This window comes from Nicotiana attenuata, unplaced genomic scaffold, assembly GCF_001879085.1.
Source record: "Nicotiana attenuata strain UT unplaced genomic scaffold, NIATTr2, whole genome shotgun sequence".
NCBI classification, from domain to species: Eukaryota; Viridiplantae; Streptophyta; class Magnoliopsida; order Solanales; family Solanaceae; genus Nicotiana; species Nicotiana attenuata.
Window position 1 is genome coordinate 50,481 of NW_017671963.1, and position 11,401 is coordinate 61,881.

Here is an 11,401-nt window from a genome sequence, read left to right on the forward strand (position 1 = left end):
CTGAGAAAAAACTAATCTAATTATTTACAAAAAATTACAACTATCTAACGAAAAATTGAGTTAGAATTGGTTCCTTTTAGGTGATCTTAATCACCCTTAATTCTATCCTATTCGTTTCAAAGTGATCTCCACTTAGAGTTTTTGTGAAGATGTCAGCTATTTGTTTGTCAGTAGCACAAAATTCCACAGTGATCAAACCTTTTTTATAGTTGTCACTAAAAAGTAAAGCATGCTTGGAGTGGCTGACTGAGCTGTTTAATGTTATTTTCAAGACAAAGAGGATGCCAGAGGAGTGGAGGTGGAGTACGATGATTCCGCTGTACAAAAACAAAGGGGATATCCAGAACTGTAACAACTATAGGGGTATTAAGATACTAAGTCATACCATGAAAGTGTGGGAGAGGGTGGTGGAAGGGAGGGTAAGGAGGGCGGTGTCTGTATTAGAAAACCTGTTCCGGTTCATGCCGGATCGTTCTACGACAGAAGCTATCCACCTTATCAGGAGGTCGGTGGAATAGTACAGAGATAGGAAGAGGGATTTGCACATGGTGTTTGTTGATCTAGAGAAGGCGTATGACAAGGTCCCTAGGGATGTTCTTTGGAGATGCCTGGAGGTGAAAGGGGTGCCAGTAGCTTATATTAGGGCGATAAAGGATTTATATGATGGAGCTAAGACTCGGGTTAGGATTGTGGGAGGTGACTCGGAGCCTTTTCCGGTGGTTATGGGGCTACACCAAGGATCTATGCTCAGGCCGTTCTTATTTGCCCTAGTGATGGATGCTTTGACGCACCATATTCAAGAGGAGGTGCCATGGTGTATATTGTTCGCTGATGATATAGTTCTGATTGATGAGACGAGAGGTGGAGTTAATGAGATACTGGAGGTATGCAGGTAGGTCCTGGAGTCTAAAGGTTTCAAGTTGAGTAGGACCAAGACGGAATATTTAGAGTGCAAATTCAGCGATGTTATTACAGCCCATGTTTTCGTACATGGAAGTACGCCATAAGTAAATTGATATAAGCTCGGAAATGAGATGTTACATTCCACATTTTCGTATGTTAAGGTTTCGTTGTAAGTTAATCGGCGTAAGTTCGGGAATGAGAATTATTTTGATATTATAAGCATTATGCTATTTCAAACAAGTGATAGGTTAATTCGCGAAGGTGAGAGGGTAAGCTAATCGGAAAAAAATGAGTTCCGTCGAAGTTTGGTAATTTTGGGATAAAATACGACCCGAGCTAAAATATCCGGTATTTATGGTCTAGTACCATATAAGGTACCACATGGCAACGATAGTAAGGTGTATAAGGTGTGTTTAAAGTGAGTAGTATTATAAGTAATTTGAGATAATTCTTAATTATGTGAATAATCGGGTAATTAATGATTTTTAGTGGGAGATTAATTAAAATCTTTAGATAATCAAAGATTTTGGATAAGTTAACCCCCCAAAACGTGGCAACACCCCTTTCCCATCTAATGACTCTTATTAAAGAGTGAAAGGTGGTACATTTTGAGGAACAAATGTGACACAAGTCTTAAAAAGGTGGGGCCCACACCAGCAAGACTTATTCATTCTCTAAATTCAAAAAATGAAGTGTATTATATCCAAAGAGAAGGTTTCAGCAAGATAACATCATGAGCAAACGTGAGATTCCATAGTTCTTCAATAATTCAAAACGTATGATTTCATAGGTCCTTCAACAATTCAAATCAAAGTGAGATTTTGCAATTATAACGGAGTACGGTGCAATCTTTTTCAAGAATATCATACGGATTTTCCTACTCCGATCTTGCCGTTACGTGTTGTTGCAATTGACGTATGTTAGAGGGATTGTCAAGAGAATCGATTCGGGTATGTTAAGGCTATCCCTTCTTTTCTTTTGGCATGATCCATACGATACAAACGAAACGAGCAAATGCACAACTTCCATAAATGACTCTATTCATAGAAATGCTAGAGATGCTTATTTTCTTGATTCCCCATGTGTTCTATTATTCTATCATCTGTTCATGGGTCTCAGAAAATACGTAAGTTGATAAAGTTTACTTTATGACATTCCGAAAGATATTATTGACGTACTTCTCATGCATTGCGTTCATTTATACATGTAGATTGACCCATGACCAGATGGTGTTATATACGCGTCTATATGTATATATATGTATATAGGATACGGGAAAAGGTTACGGCGTTATATACGTACCACCACCTAATCAGCTGGTATACGTTGATGATTTTGCCCAAAGTGGCCGAGATGATATGATGTGATACCCTCAGAGGCTTGATGATATTATGAACACATGTACTTATGCACGACATGACATTCATACGCATATGCATGACATTATAAGTATTTCATGATTTATAGAGTTGTCAAGACTTACAAGTTCAGTCATTTACTCTATATTTCTTCCATGTCTTTTATGTACTTATTTATGTGCCTTACATACTTGGTACATTATACATACTGACGTCCCTTTTGCCTGGGGACGCTACGTTTCATGCCCGCAGGTCCCGATAGACAGGTCGAGAGTCCTCCAAGTAGGCTATTAGCTCAGCGGAAGATATTGGTGCGCTCCATTTGCTCCAGAGTTACTTTTTTCGTCAGTATGATTTAGACGCGTATTGTTTGGTATGGCGGGGCCTGTCTCGACCTTTATGTTAAGTGTGTACTCTTAGAGGATTGTAGACAGATGTCATGTATACGAATGCTTGTATGGCCTTGGCGGCCTATGTTTTGAGTTTACAAATGATCATGTTGGCCTTATAGGCTCGTATATCACATGTATAAGTTTTTATATCAGGTTAGGTCATCCTATATGGAGTATTCCACTATGTTTATTCTAGTTAGCCCATGACGGCCCGTTGCGGCCCATCGGTTTGGGTCGTGACAGATGTGTCGGGGGAAGCGAACACGGAGGTGAGGCTGGACTCGCAAGTCATCCCTAAGAGAGAGAGTTTTAAGTACCTAGGGTCTATTATCCAGGGAGATGGGGAGATCGACGGGGATATCACGCACCGTATCGGGGTGGGGTGGATGAAATGGAGGTTAGCGTCTGGAGTCCTGTGTGACAAGAATGTGCCACTGAAACTTAAAGGTAAATTCTATAGAGCTGTGGTTTGATCGACCATGCTCTATGGGGCTGAGTGTTGGCCAGTCAAGAATTCCTATATCCAGAAGATGGAAGTAGCCTAAATGAGGATGTTGAGATGGATGTGCAGGCATACTAGGCTGGATAAGATTAGGAATGAAGATATTCGGGAGAAGGTGGGCGTGGCTCCCATAGACGACAAGATGCGGGAAGCGAGGCTTAGATGGTTCGGGCATGTGCGGAGGAGGAGCCTAGATGCCCCAGTTAGGAGGTGTGAACGGTTGGCTTTGACAGGTACGAGGAGAGGTAGAGGGCGGCCTAAGAAGTATTGGGACGAGGTGATCAGGCAGGACATGGCGCATCTTTAGATTTCCGAGGACATGGCCCTGGATAGGGAGGTGTGGAGGTCGAGCATTAGGGTTGTAGGTTAGGGAGTAGTTGAGCACTTTTCCTCGTTGTTCTGGCTAGTTTGATAGTGTTTTGTATAGGACTGCTATTTTTTTTTCATCACACTTTTTATTTTTATTGTTTATCTTTATTCTCAATTTTTGTTATATCATAATTATTGGGCTTCTACTTATTTGTTGTCAATTACGGTGTTGATATTATTTGTCTGTTTTCTGTTGTTGTTACAGATCAAAATCTTTGAGCCGAGGGTCTCCCGAAAACAGCCTCTCTACCCCAAGGGGTAAGGGTAAGGTCTGCATAAACACTACCCTCCCTAGACCCCACTTGTGGGATTATTACTGGGTTGTTACTGTTGTTGTCACTCAAAAAGTGATGCCTAACATCTATGTGCTTAGTTCTTTTATGATGAACCGGGTTCTTAGTCATACTAATTGCACTGGTGTTATCACAAAAGATGGGGATACAACCTACATCAATTGCAAAGTCCATTAATTTTTGTTTGATCCACAACAATTGAGCACAACATGAGGCAGCAGCCACATACTCAGCTTCAGCAATAGACAAAGCCATAAAATTTTGCTTTTTGGTAACCCAAGACAAAAGACATGAGCCAAGAAAGTGTTCCATACCTGAAGTGCTCTATCTATCCACAAAAAAACCTACATAATTAGCATCAGCATATCCCACTAAGTTGAAATTACTACCTTTTGGATACCATAGACAGATGTCAGTGGTTCCTTTTAGGTATCTCAAGATCCTCTTGATAACGGTCAAAAGTAAGACTCCTTTGGATTTGCCTAAAATCTAGCACAAAGGCCTACACTAAAAACAATCATGTCTACTAGCAGTGACATATAACAAAGAGCCAATCATTCCCTCATGCATCTTCTGATCAACAGATAAACCAGGTTCATCTATATCCAATTTTGTGGCAGTTGCTATAGGAGTGTCAATTTCTTTGGAGTCCTCCATTTTAAACCTTTTAAGAAACTCTTTCACATACTTCTGCTGATGCTCTTTGTAGTAGCGATCCTTATATATCGTATTAACAATCGAAATATGGTCGAAAGAAAAAATCTCTATTTGATAGGGCTTCTTCCTATACCTATGAATTCCATTGGATCCAGAAATGATACATTGGAAGAATCCGTTGGGTCTTCCAATATCAATAGGTTGATTGTTTCATCTCTTCAACTGCAAATAATTCTCGATGTGAAAACACAGAGCCAGGGGGCTGATCTTTGAATAGGAAAAAGAGTGATAGTTTATCTTCCGAACCGGTTAAATACCTATAACAAAAAAAGGCCAAAGCCCGCTGAAGCAGGACATCCAATTGCTTCGATTTGAATTATCCGGAGAATGCAATGCCTGATATATATCAAAAAGATGGACAAGATCATAGTTCTATTTGAATTTTTTTTTAATACTCATTTCAAATTCACTCCCCGTTAGTTGAAAAATTCTTTACTTAACCTATCAGTAGTTATCCCAAAGATTATATCATCAACATATATCTGAACTACCAAGAGATCTTTACCTTTTTCTTTAAAGAATAAAGTATTGTCAATTTTACCTTTCTTGTAGCCATGCTCAAGCAAGAATTTTGACAATCTTTCATACTATGCTCTTGGAGCTTGCTTGAGCCCATAAAGTGCTTTGTCAAGCTTGTACACATGATCAGGACATTCCTTGCTTTCAAAGCCCGGAGGTTGCTTGAAAAATACTTCTTCCTTTAGATAGCCATTGAGTAAGGCACCCTTGACATCGATCTAATGGAGAGTGAATTCCATGTAAGCAGCAAAGGCTATAAGGAGTTTAGTTGCTTCCAATCTTGCAACTGGATTAAAAGTCTCATCATAGTCTATGCCCTCCTCTTGACTCTATCCTTGAACCACCAATCTTGCCTTGTTCCTTGTAACTGTTCCATCTTCGTCAAGTTTGTTTTTGAAGATCCATTTTGTGCTACTTACTGATTTGCCCTTGTGTCTTGGTACCAGATACCAAACTTAACTTCTCTCAAATTGCTTGTGTTCATCTTGCATTGCATTCACCCAGTCTACATCCTGCAAAGCCTCTGCAACATTTTTAGGTTCAATAAGAGATAAAAAAAACATCAAAAGCACAAAGATTCTTCAAAGAAGATCTGGTTTTGATTCTAGAGGCTGGATCAGACATTATGTTCTTAATGGGATGAAATTTTGATACTTGTAAGGTTTCACAACCAGCTGGTTTCCCCTAGATGTTCCTTCAATGTTTTATTGTTGAGGAACAGGTTCATAGACAGGTTCCCTTGAGGTTTGAGGATCAGTTCCTCTTTGTTCAGTTTCGTCTGTCAGGTTGCCCTGGGTAGAAGGACCTGCTCCATCACCTGTTCTCCTCTGGCGCAACTTCAGTCTCGGCTGTGGTTTCATTTGAGTTTCTTACTAGCCCAATTACTTCATCATCCCGTTCTTGCCTCTCAGAAAAAATGTTAGTTTCATCAGAAATTACATGTACATTTTCTTCTACACACATAGTTCTTTTGTTATAAATCTTATAAGATTTACTATGTGAAGAATATCCCAAGAATACTCCCTCATCACTTCTGGGATAAAACTTACCTATGGAGTCTTTACCATTATTGTGCACAAAGCACTTGTATCCAAATGCCCTACGATGGGATATATTTGGCTTTGTCCCTTTAAGTAACTCATAAGGAGTCTTCTCGACCAGAAGTCAAGTCATGCACCTATTTATTATGTAACAAGCAGTGTTCACGGCTTTTGCCTAGAAGCTATGGGGCAGTTTACTAGAAAGAAGTATAGTCCTAGCCATTTCTTCCAATGTCCTATTCTTTCTTTCAACTACTCCATTTTTTTGTGGAGTCCTAGGAGTAGAAAAGTTATGATTTATTCCATGCTCATCATAAAATTTTGCAAATTTAGCATTCTCAAATTCAATACCATGATCATACCTAATTGATGCAAATTGATTACCTAGTTGTTTATGAGTTTTTTTAACAAAATAAGTGAACATGTCAAATGCTTCATGTTTAGATGTTAGAAACAATGTTCAATTAAACCTAGAGTAATCGTCAACAAGCACCATAACATATCTCTTACTACCTCTGCTCAGTGTTCTCATTGGTCCACAAAGATCCATGTGGGCCAGGTCCATCGTCCTGGTAGTGCTTATCATTTTCTTGCTTTCGAAAGAGGATCTTACCTGTTTTCCCCTTGTACAAGCCTCACAAACTTTATCTTCTTTGAACTTAGATAGACAGCCCTATCACCAAGTCCTTGGAGACTAGTTTGTTGAGTTGGCTTAGACTGGCATGTCTAAGTCTCTTGTGCCAAAGGAGGGGATCATTATCCAACACACTTAAGCAAGTGAGTTCAATTTCTGAAAGTGTGGACGGATCCACAACATATATGTTGTTCACTCTTTTTCCCTGCAAAACTATCTTGTCAGTGGTAAGATTAATCACAAAGCATTTTGTAGAGGTGAAGGCTACCATGTTACCTATATCACTCAATTGTGATACACTTATCAGACTGTACTTCAGTCCACCTATCAAGTAGACATTCTCAATAGAGTGAGAATCAGTCTTACCTACCTTTCCAACCCCAATGATCTCACCTTTCTTTCCATTTCCAAAGGAGACATTACCTCCTTTAAGGTCCTCAAGTGAAAGGAACCGGTTCTTGCTTCATGTCATATGCTTAGAACAGCCACTATCCATGTACCATATTTGGCTGCTTCCCTTCACTTGGACCTAAGGGTTATTCTTAGGAACCCAAACTAGTTTGGGTCCCTTTCTATAGGCAAAAGGATAAATCAAATTCTTTTTAGCCCAACTTGACATCCTATTTTTCCCTTGAACAAAATTTTTGTTCTTTTGACTTGCCTTCTCTTTTGTAATGCATTCACTCTTATAGTGACCAGTGTTACCATAGTGTGTGAAATCTTGTTCTCAGGGAGTGTGAGGTACTTGTTTTTGGGATCGCACTTAGGTGTAGAGTTCCCAAAGCCAAGTCTGCTACTATGATGTTCTTGTATTCATGACAGTGCATTAGAGGACCTATTCCCTTTACAAGTTCTGTCTATCTCATGCTTGACCTTGTTCAAATCCTCCTTTAGGACTCTTACTTGTTCATCCCTCTTAACCTTCTTTCATTTTTCCTACATTTTCTTCTAAAGTGAGTTGTGTGTGATCAGTTGTCTTTTTGCCTGTTCCTAATTTCAATTTTAGATTTTCAGATCTAAGTTCTAGGACAGTTGTATCAAGTGCATGAACCTGGTTCTTCAACGCAGTATTTTCACTTTCAGTTTCACACACCCTAAGTTCTAGGTTTTTGCATTTAGCTTTCAAAATCACACATTCTTTTGACATCTGTTCTTTTTCATTATTCACATCCTCAAATTCATCAATTATCTCTACTAGTAACTCAGATAACATTTATTTAGACAAAAATTTAATCTTGTCTTTGAGATGAAAAATACTTACCTCAGTTTCTTCATCAGATTCTCTAATGGTCATAAGTGCTCGTTCATCATCATCATCATCTGAGCTTTCATCTGAGCTTTCTCACCAAGTAGCGACCACATCCTTGGTTGATCCTTTGTTGTTACTTTTCTTGGGTTGAACCTGTTCCTTCTTCCTGTTCCTTCGTTCACTCTTTCCTTATTCCATTCTATTTCCAACAAAGGACCGTTTTTGATCATGTGATCAGTCTTTCCACACTTGTAGCAGCCATCACTGGTTTGCTTCTTAGGAGCTTTTGCCTTGCTGTATCTTCCACTTCTTGTAGAACCCTTTCCTCTCCTTAGGTACTTTTTGAAGTCTTTGGTGATCATAGCCATTTCATCATCTTCCAGATCAGAACCTTCTGTGATTCTGAGTGCCAATCTCTTTTCCTTCTTAGGTATATCCATTTTCATGGTTTGTCTTCTAAGTTCATAGGCAGTGAGATTCCCAATCAATTTATCTAGTGGGAGAGTGGCAATATTCATTGATTCCTGGATGGTAGTGATCTTGCTCTCCCAACTGACTGGTAAGACCCTAGTGAGTATCTTCTCGACTCTTTCTTCTTCAGGGATAATCCTTCCAAGAGATTTTAGTTCATTTGTCAATGTAGTGAACCTTGTGTACATCTCCTGAATTATTTCTCCATCCTTCATAACAAATTTCTCATACCGAGAATAAATTAGAGTTCCTCTAGATCTCTTTACCTGAGTTGTTCCTTGAATCCACTTGCAGTATGTCCCAAATTTGCTTAGTAATGGAACAACATTAGATTCTCCTGTACTCATTCGGACCAAGTCCACAAACAAGTCATTTCTTGGCTTTGGAATTCTTTTCCCATTTCTTCAGATCCTCAGCATTGCAATCAGATCTTGTCTTTGGCACATCTACTCCTTCAATATTTTTCTTCAAAGTAGCAAGTGGACCATCAGTGACAATATCTCATAGCTCATAGTCCTCTCCCTGTATGTGATCTCTTATCATGTTATTCCACCAAGAGTAGTACTGCCATTAAAGAGTGGTGGCCTAACAGTGGACTGCTCTTCCCAATTTCCAGGTGGTGCACTCATCTTGATCTTCTCCTAAGGTGTTAGCCTCTTCAAGGATAACCAGCTCTGATACCAATTGTTGTTTTATACTTCAATACCACACAAGAGGGAGGGGATGATTTGTGCGGTGTTTAATTTTTCGCGTGCACGGTTTATAGAAGGACGCGGTTCTTCTACATGTTCCTTATGCTACTATTGCGGAATAATAAATGCAGAAAGTAAAGAATACATATATTTTTACGTGGAAAACACGTGGCTCAAAAAGTTAAAAATCACGACCTACTACCCAGTAGGATTTTTTCTAACACTTCGCTAAATCACTGAGCCAAAAATAGCATTTACAAAACTCTTTTAAACCTAAGGATTACCTCTAACCCTTTGTGGCAATCAGCCTCAGACTGTTGCGACAATTTTTATTTAACTCTAACTTGAACACTACACTCAGAGTACCTATTACAAATGCTTCTAAAAAAAGCTGAAAGGTACAACTTAAAAACCCTATTACAATTGAACTAGAATAAAAGACAGACATTTGGAATTGGTTCTTCTATTTTGTTCATGCAGTTTCAGGTTCGCACACTTGAATCACACAGAAATTGCTTGCAAATGCCTTGCTATTTTGCTCTCAACTCTCGTTTAACTTCAAAGTTTATGCGTACCTGTAAAAGGAGAACATCCTGAAATATATAGAGTTAGTAGAATAGGATTAACTAGAGTTCTAATGCTATACTCTTCCTTGGTGGAAGAATTCTAGTTATCTTCAACTTTAACTCCTCCTTTATCTAGGATAGAGTTCTCTTCGAGTAAAGAGTACTTCTCCTCGTCAATTATGCAACCTTTCCGTTCAGGAGATATCAGATATAACTACTTAAGCTTATCTCCTTCACGTGCATGCCTTATGCTCTAATCTGCCCGTGTTTATTACATTGTATATGGACCTGGTTCATACTTGAGTTCTTTTGTCAATCATTAAAACAAGCTACTTAGGCCAACAATATGGATGCACATTATTCCTCACTTTATTTTAGTAGATTTGTATATTTGAAATTTATGATCCTAATTCCTGGTTTCAGATACAATTTCTCTAATTGGTCCCTTAAATTCTGAATTTGTTATTCCCGTTAATGGTCTTTAATTATGGACGGCTGTCTCTCTCTCTCTCTCTAGACCCTTTTAGAGTTTCCCCCACAAAAAGCCCACCTCCTAAGGCTAAGGGTGACCATACATTATTAGAGATGTACCACTTTATAACCCAAAAATAAGTCATTTCTTGAATCTAAGTGACTGAAAATTAGACTAATCACAAAGAAGAACAAACTTTACAACATTATTACCATCAGAAAAGATTTATAAAAGAAATAAAATAAAATAAAAGAATGGCTGAGGCTGACGATCCACAAGATATAGCTGATCGAGAACGAATCTTCAAGCGTTTTGATGCAAATGGTGATGGGCAAATATCTGCTACAGAACTTGGGGAGACGTTGCAGACCCTGGGCTCTGTTACTCCTGAAGAAGTTAAGTATATGATGGATGAAATTGACACTAATAATGATGGTTTCATTTCCTTTCAAGAGTTTACAGAATTTGCCCGAGCCAACAGAGGCTTGATTAGGGATGTTGCTAAAATTTTCTAGCTTCCTCTTTCACCATTTTGATATGGATTTTAACTTATATACAAGGATAGTGTAAAGAATTTTTACACGATTATATATTTAACATGTCGTAGCAAGTAACTTGCCCTATTTTTCTTATTATTAATCTCACTTAATTTGTGATTATTTGTATTTATCGTATAGATCCTGATAGTTTTAGCGTCGATTTCTGTCGTCCATCACAAATTTTCTCTCTTTTCTAGTTGAAAATACCGTTTAAGTTAGTTAAACTGTAACGTCCGTTTTGCTTACATCATACTGAGGTTGATTGTATTTATTTTTTTCATTTGAATTTGTGGGGTTTACAACAAAATTTGCTGTTGTTGTTCATCTTCTTTCCCTCCTAATGTGACAACGTGGGTCAACAAGATTCAGCAACAAGTTTGTTAACCTTGTATTTGAATTGTTTTTTTGTTTTTTGTTTTTTGGTTGTCGCATGTGAGAGTTGAGCTGTCTTGGTTTCCCCCATGTCAAATTATTGCAAGTTGACCATGATTTTGATCGTTGTGCATGGCATAGCGTTTGTACTTTCTGAACCATCTCTTTCTTAATTACCTAACCTTAATTGGATCGATCAACTTCTGTCCTTGTATTAATAAATTAAAGAAATAGTATGTAATCGTGCACGAATAGAGAATTGGCATGAGGAAATATGTTATGGAAATGGACAAGAATATTTTTTCTTTTCTTC

General features: G+C 38.4%; 1 protein-coding gene across 1 annotated transcript; it reads left to right on the forward strand.

Annotated features, from left to right (window-relative positions):
- Positions 1-10,337: 10,337 nt before the first annotated feature.
- Positions 10,338-11,100, forward strand: LOC109211075 (polcalcin Nic t 2). The gene has a single exon (XM_019374576.1). The coding sequence runs from the start codon at positions 10,432-10,434 to the stop codon at positions 10,690-10,692; it is 261 nt and encodes an 86-aa protein (XP_019230121.1). The 5' UTR covers positions 10,338-10,431; the 3' UTR covers positions 10,693-11,100.
- Positions 11,101-11,401: the final 301 nt, after the last annotated feature.